A 19940-nucleotide genomic window follows, 5' to 3' on the forward strand; every position below is an offset into this window, starting at 1 on the left:
AATGCTGTATTAGTAATAAAATTCTGTACTTACATAATTTCCATCAAAATCACCTCTATTTGAGTTTTTGAGTTTTTTTTCATAATGATGGTTTTAATACAATAGATTATTATAAACGCAAATAGTGATCAATCATTCATTGCACTCACATTCCTTCAATAAACTACTTTAACATCACTGAAAATATGTAACTAATATGATATATATTACTAATTGCAGAGTCAATCTTACAATGCAAATCATAAATAACTAACAGAAGTAAATAACCAAGACTATTAGAGTAGTCCAGCTCTGTTGCAAGTTTGATAGTTGAGTTCATGTAGTCATTGGAATTACAAAATTATTATTATCACCATACCAAGGCTGAAAGAGCACAGTTAAGTCTTAGGTGTCTTTCCTACCTTGTGGTAAGAGTAGATAATGACATTAAATCCACAATCAACAACATATTTTCCAACAAAAAATATTGAAATTCTATGGTTACCAAAATAAATCTTGGAAGATATTGATTGACCGTGTGTAAAGATGAAAGGAATATGGTCCGGGTGCGGTCAAAAAAACTCAAATAGTAAAATTATACTATTTTAATGAGCCAACGTTTCGCCCCACGTTGCAGGGCTTCGTCAGGGCTATTTTGACGGCAGTCAAAAAAAAATAAATGGTTTTTTCATTTTGTTTTTGTTTTGACTGCCGTCAAAATAGCCCTGACGAAGCCCTGCAACGTGGGGCGAAACGTTGGCTCATTAAAATAGTATAATTCTACTATTTGAGTTTTTTTGACCGCACCCGGACCATATTCCTTTCAAAATAAATCTTGTATTTTTCATAGCAGAAAACTTAATTTCACCTAAAGGTGGCTCAAATGCTCAAGAATGCTTGTGTGTTGGTCAATATCTTTAGAAGTACTATGAAGGCTGTTAAGTAGAATTTAACCTTTCTCTAATGCTGATTCTAACAAAAACATGTTTTTAGAAAGCCTCTAGGATATTTGTTCCAATGATAGCAACAATCGCTTCAGTATCCTGAAGTGTGTAGAGCTGCTTTGTTATACTAATTACTCTACATTTTTGTCCACAGCTGGAAACATCAAACAAGGCACTTTTAAATAATTAAAAATACTGTCATATCGTACATGTGGAAAGATCTTTCCAAACTTATAGCTCACAAACTGGAAAAATGGTTGCCTTGGAGCAAGTTACTTAGGAGAATAATTAGACCCGACCCTTCTAACAAACACTTGGGATCAAGTATGGTAGATTTAAGAATCAAGGGAGAAGATGTCATAAAGATAAATATATTTATGGTCACAAGTCACAAAAACGGTCCTCATGAGGGTTGAGCATGTAGCGATCATCTAATTCCCTCCTGTATTCTAGTGTTGTTAACTCACAGGCATCCTTTCTACCTCAAAAACATTTAGAACTGTGAGTTACCAACTTCTTCAGAGCACAGAAGGCTTAGGAGATAATTGCAATACATAAAATTCATCAGAACCATTTTCCATCACACCAACATATTCTTTATTATAGAAATATACTCTCGCTTTAATAAAGTGCAAAACCAACCGTTTTAGATTCACACTTCTCCTTCAAGCATTTTATAATTATAATTTTCTAGACTTTTTTTTGTTTAATTATACAAGAGCTACCTAGTTAAACTACTAAACAAACATTATCTCATGATCCCTTTAAAAGAGAATGAATTTTATTTTCTGTCGCTTCTTTTATTGATAAATTTTTGTCACTAATATGCTGGATCTGTCGTATCTTTGCTCTGCCATTACAATTAATGATTTCATAAAAGAAACCCACCAAAAATTTTTACTTAAAAAAAATTATGTTGTACTAGTATAATCCCATCCTAATTAAACTGTTTTAATTAAATTTTATCATTTTGAAAATAAAAATAAATAAATATATTGTACTTTATCACTTTAATTTCAAAAATTTCAGTATTAATCACTTAAATTTCAAAAAATAGATGTAAAATGTTCATAACCTTCAGATAAATGAAAAAAAAATGAAAAATTGCAGTTTTGGAGATAAATAAATTTAACTTAGGCGGCATACTCAACTGAGAAATCATAGATTAGTATGAATCCATCTTCTCCCTAATATAATTGAAGTATAAATGATAACAAGGAAACATGTTTATTAGTATAAACAATAAAATATTATCTACTAAATTAAGTCAACACACAATTGGTGGAACTATGTACTTTATAATGACTATGTTGAAAACACTTTCAATTTAAGTAAGTCAAAATGAAAATATTACTTCGGCTTGAACATTAAGGAAGAAAACTCAGCCATCTGCTAAGTTATACTCAGCTAATGTTGTACATCTAATAGCAGGTTACACAAATGGATATTTTATGTGGGCCCTAAATGTTTTATTAAAATCCACAGGATTTGCATCTATGTTCATTGTTCTGTATTTTTACTGCAGTAAACAACAACAGATTTATCTAAATACAATATTAAAACCCATGACCCAATTCAGGAATGCATTCAGAAATATTGACAGATTTCAAGATCTTTGAAATCTGATATATACCTTTTTGATCCATTGACATACCACTATCAGAATTTTGAAACCACATACATTATGAAAATAATTTTATTTAATTTTTCAGAATTTAAGAATCCGAATAGGGATTCGTCACATCTACATGAATTTCCCTTTCTTTTGACACCTATTTAGTCAAAATCCACCTCTCCACAGAGCCAGAAATGACACCAAAATTACAAGATCACACATAAGCAATTCTCATGAGTTTCTTTTTCTTTTATGTTCTACCAAACATTGCATTTACTTATTGCTTTTACTAATATCTTAATTATAATTTAAGTTATTAATAATATTTACTCTAGTAAAATCATTTTATATTTCATTTTATTTATTCTAGTAGTAATTTTTTTTTTTAATTTACAGTATCAGTCAAATAAATAGGTCTGCACTGCTATAACTGGTACGAAACTAAAATGAACATTTAAAAATATTTTTGCTAATTAACAAATTAAATTTCATGATTTATATTTAAGATTAACTTACTAAAAAAATCAATTCAAAATGTCAACAAATAAAAAGTAAATAAAATAATAAAAAAAAAAAACCTAAAAGAGTAAAAGAAAGGTATTAAAAAACAAATAAATAAAAGAAAAAAAAGTGTATTAAATAAAGCATAAATTGAACTATATATACATTACACATTAATGTTCAAAAATATAAGTATCTTATTTTCCTGATAATAATGCAATTACACAAGTAATATTTTTTTATTCTTTAATAAAATAAGGAAAGGTAAAATATAAATATATCAATCATAATCGGTATTAAGCTTTATTAGGATGGAAGATAACACACAGAGGGATAGAAAAAAAAAAGAAGGAAAAATAATTACAAATAATGATGGGAAATGCATTAATGGATACTAGGGGGGGTCCTCATGGCATTGGAGGTACTTGGGTAGGCGACATCTTTATTCTTCAGTGTATTCAAATGGTTCTGGTGGCTCTGGCTCCTTTTCATCATCAGGTTTTGGGCCAAATGCTGCAATAAGAATATAAAAATACATTAATATTATATTTCTTCTTGAAATCCAACTACTTCAAACTTTCTCAACAATCCTCATTGTTAAATTACTCCTCATTAATAAATATATATATTTTTATTTACTTTACATTAGGGAGAGACTTAGTAGTACACTTCGAGCTCTAAAACCACGCTATATTCCAATAGTAATAATAAGTGAGAAATCTCTATTCTGATTCCTAAATTCTTATGACAACTTAAATAACTTATTACAACATTCTTATTTACAGAATGCAATTTTAAGTTGATATACATGCATTTTGAGAGGAGTCATTTGTTGTTCGGGACAGTGACTAGAAGTTTTATCAAAATCAAACTAATAATTTAACAATATACATCTGTCAAGCCACAATCAACACTCCCAAGCCTACAGTTTCATTTTCACTTTTCAAAAGAACAACTAATAACCAATGGTATATAAGTGTTCTTTCCGAAATGGGTTGTATGGATTAAGTGGTATGTCAGTAACAAGTTATGTATTTATAAAAAAATAAATTACTACACTTATGAATTAAAGTATATAAAGTTATTCACCCGCAACTGGCTCGACGAGCTGCTCTTCTTCAGTACCAGCTTTGACATGGCGAACCATGATGATGCCACCGATGGAAATCTCCTTCAAAGGAGCATAGCTACCGGAGTCCACTAGGCTACACACTTTCAACTAAAACAAAAAACACGGATAAGACTAACCTTCCTGGATAAATTAAATATTATATATAAAAGATTAAATTAATATTTCACTGTATAGGGCAGGAATCATAATGATTGATATTTATAATTTATATAAGTGAAACTAATTAATTTATATGATTCATTTTGTCAGCAACAGTATAAAATCACTTAACTAATAGCTTTTGGCTGCCAATAACTAGTATAAATTTTAACGTGATTCTATATCGAATACCTCTATGGAAATTTATAACTTCATTATCATTATTGTTATAATCTTTTGCATAATGTTATAGGTCATGTGCTTACTTCTCAAATGCAGTACTAATTTTCTTAAATGTGTTTCTTAATCTAATAAAGCCTACATTTAGGTCTTTATTAATTTACAACCATTGAGAGGATTAGAGTGACAATAGTATAAGTCAAATTTTCTTTATTTCTAGAAAGTGGATGTTTTGTAAATGTACTTAAACGATATATTTAATTAATACTAAATTTAACACCTCATTCAAGAAAATAATGTATACTTTAATATATTATGTATAATATACATAAATCACAATGTACATTAGATAAATATAATATACATTAGTACAACTATAAAACATTTACTTTCTAAAAATAAAGCAAACTTGAATTATACTATCAGTCTGATTTCCTCAATTATTATTAATTTGTTTAGGTTTGTCAGTGTACATACAATTTTGGGCAGTAAAAAAGCTCAATATAAAGACAATTTAATTGTATTAAAATTTTAACAATAATATTTTCTTACCTGATTTTTCATTACACGAGCAGGATTGCTTACTATTTCGAAGTTTGGTTCAGGTTTCTTTTCTTCCTTCTTTTCCTTTTCTTCTTTCTCTTTCTTCTCTTTCTCTTTTTCTTCTTCTTTCTTAGATTCTTCATCCTGAAATGGAGAAAGAATATTCAAAATAAGAAAATGGATACAGCCCCAAGAAAAAAAAAAGGAATGCGAATAATATTGAATTTATTTTTAGTTATAAACAACTAAAAAGACCATTTTTCATTCCTCCAATTTAATAAATTCATACATATTATTAGCTGTTGACACAACTAATCTCACTAATGTATGGTTTTAAGCTAAATCAATCTATTAAAAATTTATGATTGCCTAATGGTCAAAACGCTTACGACAAAAGTATAATGTTATCAAAACATATTTACTGTCTTGGGAACCCTGAACCCTGTGCTCCCCTCCTCAGTACAATATATTACAATTGTACAATTAGTACGATTCACTCTTGGTTTCAAATAAGGACATTTAATAGTTAAAATTATAAACATAATAATAATAAATTAGAACTACTATAACAAACAATGTTACTGTCAATGATTTCTTCCCTTTTGTTTTCAGTTTTTTTGACCTTTTGGCAACTATAAATTTTACAAATTTTAATAAAAGTATAGATCATATAATAAAACAAGTAAAATCAATCTACTAGTGTTTTTATATTTTAAATATCTTTACTTTATAATTAATATTTAAAAGTGTAGATTTGAGTAGCTTAATGATTGCCAATTAGATTAGATAGCTCAATTAGATCAATTAATATATCATTATAATCTTCTATAAAAATTGCTACTAGAAAAAACTTCTTCTTTAAATCACTAAATACTCACAACTTCCATCTTGGAACTTTCAAGGCGCGCAGTGATTCTCCTGCGAGCCCTTGCTGCAATACTTAAAACGGCTGTAGTCACTTTCTCTCTTTCCTCTCTCTTCTTCTCTTCCAAAGGTGGTGGGTAGGCAAACATCGATGGCTTAGCATTGCTTCTGATCTCGAGTTTGGGCATCTGTCATCAGAAAGAATTAATTATTACGATGTTATTAATGAAGTTTTATACAAATCAACTATTTGTTTTCAAATTAATAAATTCAATGAATACAATTTTTTTTTTTAATTATCAGTGAAACTAAGGAATAATATTTTCTTCAATTAACTATTATGATATCAAACATTACTACTATAAGTTTATTTTCATAATCATTATTGTACAACTGATAAAATAGAAATGTCAGTTAAAATTAAAATATATATAATAATAGCAACAATTTACCTTGAGATCCTGATTGAGCGCGATGACAGTTGTAGGAGTAAAGGCTAGAGCCAAGCAAGGTGCCAATGGGAACCAATACCAGTACTGGGTGAATACCAACATGCCAACAACGGCTAGCATGTTAGTGTGTCCAGTTCTGGACTCCAGTGAAAGGGACACGTTGCGTCCACCTAACATCATATTTATTAGAATGTTAATTAACAGAACTACAATTATATCTTACTATATATTTACATTAGAAGTTGAATAGAATAAATAAATCATGAAAAGTATATTACATTGAATCAAATATATTAAACAAGACAATCTTTAAGAGAATCTGTACTTAAAATTATTGTACTGGCAATTTTTATAATTTAATGTTTATATCAAAGCATGCAGTAGTTTAGAATTTACTAAAGAAGTAAGTATTGTTTGTTTAAGTATATAAATTAAAAATATTGACCAAAATTTAAAGTTATAGCACTGAAACTAATACAAAGAGATAATTACATCCTAAATCTATTCAGAATAACAAAATTTAAGGTGATTTTCCAAACATCTTAGATTAAAAATAACTGACATTCATGATAAAGGGATATCTGTTGTAAAATTATTTCACCATCAATTTCCTAAGTATCTTTCTAAACTTATTCATTTTATGAACATGATAATGAATAATTTTAAGTAATAGTGAAATTTGTAAGTAATACAAACAAAGAATATAGTATATTTTAGGAGTCTGGTTAGAGGTGGTAGCCAGTTAATATCATCTCTAAACCACTTTTTTTTTTTTAATATCTTCTGTTTTCATAATTTGTATTTTATCAATTTTTTTATTACTTTGTTTGAGCTATACATTAAACTAACAATCACATAAAGCAAACAATTCATTCACTACCAATCTATTAAAAATAAAATAAGAAAGTGTTTTTTGGTAGATAAGACTTTTACTATGGTAGAGTTGACTCTTGATTGTACAAGAGGACAGACTGAAATAAATTATAAACTGTTTTTCAAGATTTGTTGTTTAGTACCCCAAAGCATTTTCATGTTCCTCACATCTTCAGCAAGTTAAAGCAGCTCTTCTGCATCAGCAATATTTCCATTGATTTTACTTATACCGATCCATCAATTCCCAACACTCTTCCTACATCTAAAACCTTCTACCATTCAAATTCTTAGTCCATTCACAGAAAACAAGACAACTCCTGTCTTTCAGACCTAAATACTCCTTTTAGCCCATTACACTACCCTTGGAAATTCTTTATTATTATTAAATTAGTTTTTGGCCAGACATGTTTTGATTTTTCATTTGTACATTTTTTGTAATTCTGAAGGGACCAGTCCCAGATGAAATCTATGTTCTTCTATATTCTAGTTCCCTTTACCGTTCGAGGTAAAATTTCATAGAATACCAGAATAAAGGAAAAGGGAAAATTTCATAGAATCCAGGAAAATAAAATATTTCACATAATAATATATTGACGATATTATAATGTTAAAATATCAATACCTGCATCGATTATTCCTTGTGCAAGAATAGCTCCAAATTTAGCCATGACATCCTCATGTTTATCAACAATCACTTTAGCATATAAGCTACGGAAGTCTTTGACCTAAAAAAAATAATTAAAATTCAGTGTTAAAATTATTGTCGGTGAATAAAAATATTAAACATCTAGATAATTAAACCATGAAACTTACTTTAGGACATGTCTGTTCTGTGTGTTGAATCAAAATCATTGCAGAAGCAATGAGAGCCCCTTGTCTAACAAAGTTGACTGGATCATTAGTCATCGGATCCAGAAGGCCGATTGCTTCCTGTAAAAAATCAATATTTTTGTAATCAAAAACATAATTACATAAAAAATAAACTTGATTACAGTGGCGTAGGACAGTGTTAGACAAAAATTAAAACTAATAGCTAATATTGCCAAGGATACGATATTGATTTATCAATGGTTCATTGATGAATAAGTGTCGTTTCTATTGAAATTTTAGCAATTAGTTTCATCCATAGCTAATTTTTGCGCATCTCTGCCGTAGGGGAAGATTTTACATGGAAATAGAAGAATTGCTGTTGTTATATAACTTTAAATATACTTAATGAAAATTACCTTGAGTCCTGTACCAGCACAGGCAATGCCCAAAGCCATGGCAGCACCGTAGCGTACATGTGGGTTGTAACTTTCGGCAAGCAGAGAAACAACTGAAGGGCATTGTTCTGGTGTTCTGAAAAAGAAAATATTTAAATTAGTATGATAAAACTGCAGATAACTTAAATTCAACTCAATTTATTTATAAGTTTATTACAATTTTATCTTTATGTGGTAAAGTGTAATAAAGAATAATGTGAGTAAATACTTCATATATTATAAAATTCATGACCAAGAACCTTAAAAATACATTAATATATTTTTTTTTTTATTCCTCACTACCCAAGTTAGGGAAGCTTTGTTTTCATGCAAGAAATGAAAAAAAAAAAATGTCTTCAGAAAAGAAAATTCTATATGTAGTCAAATTTGTGTCAACTACAATAACATCCGAACCGTTAATCCGGTTTAGATGATTTTTAAGGGATTGTGAGCGTAGATCCACATCAGCGATGGCGAACTTTTTTGAGACGTGGGTCACGGTCACTAAATGTTTGAATGAACAAGGGGTAAAGAAAATGACATTAAATATGTATCATGAAATATTATTTATTAATATATTTATATGTGTATACATATGTATAAATGTATAACAAAGTATAGACATAAACTATTTAATGAGAAATCTGTTGCTGTTTATTTTCAGATAATTTTTTATAAAAAATTAATTTATAAAAACCAATGAGTGGGTCAATACTGACCCACGGGAGCCATAGGTTTGCCATGCCTGATGCACAGTTTCCGCCAGCTACTTTCGCTAGTGCAAGCCTAAACGTATTTTTCTCAACCCACCTATATTTCGCAAACGGCTCCGCCGATTTGGCCGAAATTTGGAAATAAATTGGGGATTAGTGCTGCTAAGATCTAGTATAAATTTCATCAAATTCCAAGAACTGATTCCGCAACTATGGGCAAAGATAATTTTCTTGATGCGCATGTTTCAAACATAGCTCCTACCGTAGATTTTATTCTTAACGACAAATCAAATTTATTATAAACAATAAAAATGTTCTTAAACCTTTAAATATGGGTATACCGCCTACCTATTCAGTAGGAACAGTGATGAGAAAGATATACTCAGTTATGTAATCGGTAGGCGTTTTAAATTAAAATTAAAAATATTTATATATGTATATATAGTATAGGAAGAAAATCTTTTTGTATCTTGTATCTTTTTAGCCCAGATGAAGCCCTGCAAAGTGGGGCGAAACGTCGGAAAATAAATAGTTGTAAACTATTTTTGTTTCTCTTTTGACCGCAACCCTGACCATCTTCTTATATAAAAATATTTATGCATGATTGTTGGACAGGATGGCTGGTGCCTTTTCAAAACAAGAGAGACCTTGATAAGTCCCTAAGGTTAGCCAATATAGGCCCATCAAGTCCATTCTATAGATAGGCCAGCCTTCACCTTCAATTGAACCTACGACCTCACTCTGGCAAAAGGTCTCCTAAATGCCTAATCTGCAGGCTCTACTATTTCAATAGAACTAGAAACTGCATATGGCAAATGGAATATGAATGAAATATCCAATAAAATAAATAAAATCCTCATTAATACAAACCCTTAGTCACAAGACAGCATTCAAGAAAACATCGCCATACGTAGACTATCGTAAATTTACCCTAAATTAGCATTAATGGCTCCCACAATCTAAATATTCATTAATGCTTGCATTTGGAATGGAATTTATTTCCTAGTTTGGTTTAATTTAGCTAGGGACATAAATATGAAATCTGACTTGTAACATAGATCTTATTCACTTTATGAAAATAAATGAATGATTAAATAAATTAAAGAAAAACTAAGAAAGCTTTTAGAAGCAATTACAATATCCATTATAACGTAATAATTTACAACATATGCCCAACTACAAGATAAACAGTACAAATACCCTACAAACCCCTGTCCTTCATTACACTAACGAAAATAGTTTAATAAAATGACAGACAGAGAGCACTAAAATAGCAAATAATCTCTTTATTTATGCGTGTGTGATAGTGAAAAGCCATGGAAAAAATGAAAAATAAATTTGACAATCCACAAATATTTCTGGAGTTTAGAAACAGGCTAAATTATCAAATAATTGAACCTATGTGTTGAAAACTATAGTTTGAATAGGATGGTCCATGTCTTGTGAAATATCTGCTAAAATAATTTCATTAATACATATTATAAATATATAATAGTGATATTGTAGGTAACAAAAGAGCCGACACACTAGCAAAGACACAGCAGCTTGTGATGAACTTCCATACGAATATAGTTAACCGACTTAATCGAAGAGTGGAACAGACAATGGCAATTAGTCAACTAAAGGACGACCATTACACAAATACATTCCGAACATCACCTCACAAAACTACAACCTAACCAAAAGCACCCATTACAGACTGACTCAGACGCATGTAAATGCGACGGAAGAACACCACGAACTTTTCAACAGATACTACACGGCTGTTACATATATGACAAGAAAAAATATAGTTTGTTAAAATCATCTCTACTGCAAAGGGACTCATGGCCTGTACCCAAAAATATAATGCAAAATAACTTAAAGAGTTCACCTACAACAAAGACCTGAAAGATTAATGTACGGTGCGACTAGCAAATAAAAGAAAATTATGTTATTTTTTAAAATTATTATTATGTCATTTCACATATTATGTCCTTTTATCTCTTTTCAGTTGTATTTTATTTATTTTTACTATTATATTTTCTAACTTCTTTCATCTCTCCTTTTTTTGTCTTATGCTCTCTCTATTGTATTTTTCTTTCTATCGTATTTCGTCTCTCTATTGCATTGTATATAATGCAGTAACAACATTGTACTAACACTGTATGTAAATAATATGTTTTTTCCATGGTGTATACACGAACCATTTAACATATACGCCTCTTCTATAAAGTTTACTACAAAGGGGAAAATATAAAAATATACATATTATTTTTTGAAAGAAGGTAATTAAATTAATTTAAGTGGAAGCTAAATTATTTTAGCAGATTTTACAAGACATGGATTGAAGACATGAAATTCTAAAAAGTTTTCCACATATCAGTTCAATTTGACAATTGAATGAATCATTTCCATTGATAGCCTTGAAGTATATAAATTTCTTCAATTTTGTATTCTTTATTTCTATGATTATTCAGTAAGATGAAATGAAAAATTATCTTCCATATTAAAATCCACTTGATGTTTCGGGGCCATCACCTCTTCAACAGGTATACTGCAAATTACACCAATAGTTGCATTTATTCAGTTTATAGATCAAATAACTCAAGAGTTTTAATATGATCAAATAAATACTTTTCATTTTTCCTTTCTATTTAATTTATTAGATTACAATAGCATATCTCTACACTTAATACAAACAATTAAAATAAACTGGTTTATAATGCTGTCTCAATTATTTAAATTTTCATTATATTTAAATTAAGGAGAGTCTATCCTTAACTCCATTATCGCATGATTATGTTTCTCTCTCGTTAATTTTGAACCCGACTTGCTGCTAAAAGTATGATCAGAAAGGGCACAAATATATTAAAAGTGGCAGCCAAACGACATTCATTATTATTAGTTACTACCAGTAGCATTTGACCTAAGGGCCAAAGAGAACAGAACACTGACATCCATGTAAAAGTCATGTCAGAGGCAGCGTACCCTGGAGCACCACTTGTCCCTCATCACCGCCAGGGGGCGCTATAGGGAGGGTCTTCGCTCTGGCGGTCCAGGCGGGAGCAACTCTTCTTCTTCGCTAATATTTCTAATAGCTTACATAATAATTTGAGCACTAAAGTAAAGGTAAAATAGCAATTTCGGTAGATGTACGCTAAAAGAAAAAAAAAAAAAAAAAGAGCAACTATTGAAAGTTGCCAGGATCAGTGGCGCAAGAGTTCAAGGGTTGGAAAGGTTATGCTCGATCTAGATGTTTCCTACTTTCTGACTCTATCCAAATCCAACATTTATACAATGCTTGGCAAACAAAGGAAGTAACAAACATTCATACCTTTGTGACTTTTATCAGCTATTAATTTAAATTTACACTATTGTTTTAATAAAAGGAACAACATAAAGATAGGTGAAATTAAAGAAAACATTAAGTAGGCAATATAACTAAGGATAAGAATTCATAGAAATAGAAATATTACATAACCTGTAAATTCAAATTTCGTTCAACAATTTTTATCAGACATTTCTTAATTTAATTAACCAAACATGTGATGCCTTTATCAACTAATACATGTTTGTGTTCTATCAAATAAGAAATAAACCGCTACAGTTAATTGACAAGATCTGCAACAAAGTATTTACACTGAATCGATGGATTTATGAATTAATAATCTGAAAGTTGTGGAGATTATTTAATTAATAAAAACAAAAAGAGCACAGATATTTATTAGTTGGTAGTTTTAAAACAAAGGCACGGATGGATCATAAGCACCCTTTTATTTGTTCTCAAAAACCAACACTCATCGGTTCCGCCACAAATTCAGACCAACATAACTCCAAAATCTAACAAAACGATTTTTCAGCTTCAAAATTTGGTTTGTGGCCAAATCTGACATGTGCCAGCAATGAATCAGTACTTAATGAAATCTCATGTGCTAACATAGAAAATACCTTAATTTGCTCAAAGATAAAATGTTTTTTTCTAACCCTTGAAAACTTTGATCAAATTAAGTTAGCTTAACTTTTTACGAGCTCTTATAATTTGTTGTATGCCCACAGAAGTCATATCAATCAACAAATTCAATATAGAACAAGTTGGAGATCAAGAGGATAACCCACCTCTCCCTGCCAGTTGTCTATGGGGAATTCATCTATCTGAGCCTTGTTTCACGATCATACGAAATCATACTATTAATATTGTAGCTTGCATTTGGTATAATATCATTGACTTTTACAATCCTGACTTGTACTATTGTACTTTTTAATCTCGATAATTGTGTTTGAAAAAACTTTTAAAAAAGGTTTTAGTCGTTGTATTTTGCAACTTGTACACTTGTATTAATGAACTAATGCGATCAACTATCATCATGAAACAGAGCCCTTGGTGGTACTAGTCAATAAGAAGCGTACAACGGAAAGCCTAAAAGGATATTGAGGACATTGATAAAATCGAGAAAAGTAGCGTATCGAAATAATTAGATATAGATTAGAGAAGGATTACATACAGAGGAGGACCACTCACAAAGCCAAAATAAACGATGGGTGATTGGGCGAGGATAATAAGCCAGGTTGAACGCTGTTCACGCCCAGTTGGAGATCAAACGGCACAGCCAGCGGCCGCCCGAGCGCTGCGTTGGGACCAGGCTACGATACTTCACAGCCTACGGCTTGACATTTCGATAGGATTCATTGTCAACGTCACCTGCAGGGCTATTTATAATAGCTTCGTGGTCAATAGCAATATATTCTCTCAGTACTTCTACCATATTAATTCTTATCCCAAGGTCCACATGTTAACAAGATTATTGTTATTACTGCCAATCAATACAGGAATTAAATAAAGTTATCATCTCCATTCACGATACGGATTCAAAATCGCACTTTCTTTTTAGAACAGTAATTGAAGCAGGGGAATAAAAAAAAAAATTAAAAACAGCTCCTACATGGTCCCGCTTGAGAGGACATCAAGAATGCATAATTCCACCATGTTCTGCTATTCTGTAGGCCGGTTCAAAATACGTGAACATGTCCTCTAGGTACGTATTCAATTTTTTATACTGCATTTTACCGATGTAAAAATATAAATTTTTCCTATAAACATACAATGCTATAGTTGTATATTTATAGGAAAAATTTATATTTTAATGTAAAAATATAAATTTTTCCAAACAGAAATCTTTTTTTATTTTATTTATTTGTTGATATTTACAACTGTATAAAAAAATACAACCAGTAAATTTGATCATAATGACATAATGATATGATACAGGATGTAGAGAAACTACCCAGTAGTAGAACTCTAAAAACAATTTACAATATAAGGTCACGACGCCATCTTCTTTTCAGGCGCCTCGGAGGATTGCCAGGAATGGAAGAGGAAGCAAGGTTAGAAACGAGTGGGTTTGGGTGGTTAGGGAGTTTATTATGGAAGGAATAATATCGGGTTCGGGCTAGATCGGTTACATAAGGAACATTTAGGTCTTTATGGATGGTTCAAATAGAAATCTAATGGACAATATTTATGATGAATTAGACAAATGAATGATTAGTGTTTTTATTCTTCCTTTAAAATTTGTTTCAACTGACTTATTTGGATTTTTTATTTCTATGGTTCTATTAAATGTCGGAGCGGGTAGATCAGCGGTACTACTAATTCGAAGAACCCGGGTTCGAATCCGGCTGTGGCAGATAACTATTTTCTGTTTCGCCGTAGCCGTGAGTCCGCCCTGTTGTGGGTTCGAGTATATTGGGTAAAAATCAGGAGGCCGAGCTTTGATTCTGACCAAATACCCTCCTTGCACAACCGTTATTCCAGTAACAGTAATTCCTTACAAAGTAGTGAACCTCTCAACCTTCATGGGTTGTAGCGATACTTTTTTTTTTTTTTCATACCCTCCTGTAATGATGTTAGTAGGTATTTGTTACGTACATATAGGAGGTATGCTATATATATATATAGCTGGGTGTTAAGGATACCTTGGATTGCCTTTTGGCATTATCATTATATTATCATAATAACCAATCCACTGATTTCTTATTCTAAGATAATCTTGTACTTTAATATTTTTTTTTATTTTAAGAATTATTAGCCTTCTTAATTTCTTTATTTATAAATATTGCGTCAGTGTGCTAATACTTCCGACGTTTCGGTCCGTCCATCTTCAGTGTTGTGTTTTGAAAAATTGTTTTGTTACATTAAAGTTCTAAAATATAGCCAAATTTTCTTTTTTATTTTTTTATTAATGTTATTTTCCATAATTTCAGTATCTCTTTTTTGTAGGGGTACATATTTATTTATTTTTTTAATAGCTCAGTTAAATAAAATTATAATGGGAGAGAGAAAAATAAACACTAGGGAAAATATTATAAAAATACAAAGTTTTATCTATATCTCATTCTGTTAAAATTATTTAACTTTTCAAAACTGGGAAATAGCAGAAAAGAGCCTTTCCCTTCATTATGAATGTATCATGCGAAGATTCCCGGTTCAAAGTCATATATTTTTTTTAAATGAAGCAAAAAAAATATCGATAAAACAATATGATTGTCAATATCAGCATAGGAGAAAACTCGTGTTTCCAAGGGCAACAAAATATTAAATCTGGTCGAGCAATACAGGATTAATAAAGCTTTCAAGTTGATCAAGGAAAAAGTACAAACAAATTCAATCTCTCTGGCAAGTCAGAAAAATTTCAATTTTTTATTTTTGCTGGAGATTTGTACATAAAGTTTTTTGGGATGCTGTATCAAATTATAAAGTTATTATATTTTTTTCATAGCAGTTTAATATTTATTTAATTTTCGGTTGATTGTTTTAATATTTTAATTTTATTTTTTAAAAAGAAAAAGTATATAAAAATAAACAATTGATTTTTTTCAGTTAGTTGCGAGAATAGAATTCGCACATTTTCTCAGATCACTTGAAACATTTATTACTTATATACACTTTGTCCAAATACAAATGCTTGGGTACCGTTCGTGGTGGGAGAAAATGGGTTTTCTCTCATTCTAATTATAGCAATAGTAATTTGAAGCAGATATGAAGTTACTAGAATATATTTTAAACAAATATAAAGTCCTTTATATATCGAATTTACATTGACTTAAAAGAGTCTGATTATTCCATTTGCGGAATTTTTAAATTCCTCTTGATAGGATAAAAATCTGAAGTCGAAAGGCTGAGTACCTCAGGTACTATGAGAGATTTTTGTTCGGTTTCAGTACGCCTAAAAAGATTAAGATCGGCCGAAAATCGGCCCCCCCCCCCTCCAAACTGATATAATATATGGTTAAACCGTGCTGCTAACATTGCATACTGCAAAACTACTGGATGCTACCTACTTATCCTGAGATTCATAATCCATTTTCCCATTTAGGAGAAGGCTTTCTGTTTGCACCTGTAGATTTATTTTTATAAATATTAATCAGTTGATAAATATCATTCTTAGCGATTCTTTTCATTACTTAATAGTTTCATTTTTCCCGAGAACCGCTAAGTTATTACACCGAGCCGGACCTAAGTAGAGGCAACTTCTATAAAGCCCACGGCTCCATAAACATGAGAGAGACCAATTTACCTTAAAGGGCTCTTATTATCCTTCATCCGAAAACAATGACTTTACCAAGGCCGGCAAGATGAGCATATTACAAAATATTACACACGAGGCCACATAATAATATCATAATATAAAAAGCTAACAATCTAATATATTATTACATGACTTTCGAAAACATTTATAAATTTGATGCCAATTTATTTGCACTGATATCAAAACTAAATATTTGTGCCAAATATTACTGAATGCAATAAAACGCTGTTAAAATTGTGTTATTATTTTATTTTTTTATATTAACGACATTTAAATTTCTATTTCACTTCATATCTGCGAAAACTGTATAAAACTGAAAAAAAATTAATCTCACCTAATGATGATCATTGGAAAATTTTTAACCTCTAAATCAGGTTTTTAAAAAAAAACATTTTAACACTTTTTTACTGAACTGGAATCACTTAACATATTACAAAATATTACACACGAGGCCACATAATAATATCATAATATAAAAAGCTAACAATCTAATATATTATTACATGACTTTCGAAAACATTTATCAATTTATTTGCATCATCTCACCATTATGATGATTCATTAGAAAAATTTTAACCTCTAAATCAAGTTTTGTTAAAAAAAATTTCTAACACTTTTTTACTGAACTGGAATCACTTTATACGAATGCCAAGAACAAAAATTAAATAAAAACCCAGAATGAATTAAGGTGTCACGTACGACACCCAACTTTATATCTAAGAGACTGTTGTAGCCCAGTCTGTTGTAAAACATGGGCCTATGAACTCTGAATATATTAAAATAATTTCATAATTTTTTTTTTTTGTTTCTTTCCTTTTATTCGTCAATTACATTTATTGTTACTAATTCTTAGGTTTAAAATTTTGATTATAACTTTTTAATAATTAGGAGGGAAGAAACCCCGGTCTGCCTGACGGCCAGAGTTGGGCAGGTATGAAACTAATAGCTAAACCAGTCCCCATTTTACAAATTATACTACTGTTCAATTAATTTTACTACTCATTACTCAAATTGAACTGAAATTTACATGTAATCTTTAATTCAGATTGTACTATTTTTTTTCAATATAGTGTAAGCGGATAAAAAAGAATAATTATGAATATACTTTATAAATATATTTTATAACTTTTTTCTCCTGTAAGTTTTTAATCATTTCAATTATCAATTTTATTTTTAATTTAAATATTACTTAATTATAATTTCCATTATTTTCTACTATTTTGTTTCACGACTTGGTTGTAGATCTGAAGATCAGAGTCAGGGTTAAACGTTACCTAATGTAAAAAAGAATTTAAAAAAAAAAATCATAATAAAGTTTCAAGTTTGTATTCGAATATAAATCCTGTATCTACAAAGAAAAATAATTTAACATGACCTAGATATATTTTAGGGGTATTCATGATCTATGTTAAAGCGTGTTAAATGGAAAAACTCGTGTTAAATCGAAAAAAATTGCCTTCTTTTGCCGTGGTAAAACGAAATAACATTTAACATGGCTGAGAGTCTGTTACTTGGTCAGTTAAATCGAGAATGACGTCACACAATAGACCAGTTGAGATCGCCGCCATATTAGTTGTTGTGACTTTCAATACAGTTGTCAATTAGCTCATCTTCATTCTCTTCTTCACAAGTTTGAAGATCAATAAGACACTCATAAGCTAAACTTTCACACAAATTCCACTTTTCACTCACTCTAGGCATGTTTTAATTAATTACTTAAATCAAAACTGAAGTAAACAATGACATGAGGGTCTGGAAGGAAGGTTATAAACATAAAGGGTTATACAACAAGTAGCTGAGAAAATCCGCTAGGGACTCTTATGCATTTAACGTTTAACATGACTTCAAATAGGGCTGCTCACAATCCTATAGTTATAACATTTAACATGGTAAAACATATAACATTTAACACAACATCATGAATACCCCTTTTATTTCAGGAGCTACAGTCGACCCACCAACAAAAATTTACTATTTTTTTATTGTACTAGGAAGCATTGTTATTTACAGATTTGTCAAAACAGAAAAAATATACAATACAATACTATTTTGAACCATTCCGATGTACTGTACCTTATCGAATAAGCGGTAATACAGTGATGAAATTTAATTCAGAACAAGCAGGTTAAACAACTAATGGAGGGAATGGAAGGAAATGGCTGATATAAGACGAAGAGATGGATTCCGAGAGACGAGGGAACAGAAGGAACAAACATAAGGCCAAGCTCAAAGGAGGTGCCTACTCATTAGGAGAGCTCTCTTTGATCTGGAGTCTCTAGCGCTCTTCTCGATTATCTCAGTTGATCCCTTCTTATCTTTTATAACACCTTGTAACATATCAGTGAGCTGCTAAGTTAAAAATAAAGATAATATTCCCTCTCTAATATAGTCCAAGATTTTTTTCTGAACTCAGGTCCGATAAGTTTTTCGGAGTTGTACTTCACTTCTCCTCCTACCTCCTCCTCTAAAATCGAAAACTCATCGATACTATTTGGATCAGCAGTAAGTGCTATGCGCTGATTAATGTGGAATTTATTTATAGCCTCTGTCATAGCCTAGAGACAAAGGAAAATAAGTAACATTACAAAATGTAAGTAAAAAATCTGGAGCGGTGCACGCACCACACAACTTTCGTTACATACATCCCCAAATTTTAGGTAGATTGGTGGCTCATGGTGTACAAGTTAACTCTATTTTTGTGGGGGAAAAATCTACAACCAGGTAAGACAATTATTATGAGCAAAAAAGTTGTAATTTTCTGATGTGAAAAAAATTGTATTTTAGGTTTTGTCGAAGGGCTAATAACAAACATAAATTTTACTATTTAAAGCAAAATATACGGAATCCGCCATGCAATCGGAGAACATAAGGCCGTCTCGTCTCGGCTTTTCTCGATCGCATGGGATGGTACAATTTTGGTTTTTCCTCTTTAAATTATTTAATATTTTGTATTTATACATTGTCCATTATTGCTAACAATGATTTTTTTTTTAAATAAACAAAATTAAGGATACTTTTGAGGAAGAGTTTTTAAAAATTTGCCATTGAGGCCGTGTTGGACTATTGAGACTTGTCTGATATTGCAGAGCACTTAATTGCTCATTGATTCAACCAAAATTGCCTTTTTGGAAAAAAATCGTTTATATAAACTGGTACCTCCGCGATTTTAGCAAATAAGATGGTGTCAATTCCAC

General features: G+C 30.5%; 1 protein-coding gene across 1 annotated transcript in view; it reads right to left on the bottom strand.

Annotated features, from left to right (window-relative positions):
- Positions 1–3154: 3154 nt before the first annotated feature.
- Positions 3155–19940, bottom strand: part of Rpn2 (Regulatory particle non-ATPase 2) — a 440957-nt gene continuing 424171 nt past the window's right edge. The window contains exons 13-20 of the mRNA XM_014423988.3: positions 8448–8562; positions 8035–8151; positions 7844–7946; positions 6349–6518; positions 5911–6084; positions 5042–5176; positions 4129–4258; positions 3155–3552 (exon numbers count right to left, since the gene is read on the bottom strand). Of these exons, the coding sequence (XP_014279474.1) occupies positions 3482–3552; positions 4129–4258; positions 5042–5176; positions 5911–6084; positions 6349–6518; positions 7844–7946; positions 8035–8151; positions 8448–8562 (1015 nt within the window). The 3' untranslated portion in view covers positions 3155–3481. The remainder of the gene's footprint in view (positions 3553–4128; positions 4259–5041; positions 5177–5910; positions 6085–6348; positions 6519–7843; positions 7947–8034; positions 8152–8447; positions 8563–19940) is intronic.

The sequence above is a fragment of the Halyomorpha halys genome, unplaced genomic scaffold, assembly GCF_000696795.3.
Source record: "Halyomorpha halys isolate HHAL.00 unplaced genomic scaffold, Hhal_1.1 Scaffold448.1, whole genome shotgun sequence".
In the NCBI taxonomy this organism is placed as follows: domain Eukaryota; kingdom Metazoa; phylum Arthropoda; class Insecta; order Hemiptera; family Pentatomidae; genus Halyomorpha; species Halyomorpha halys.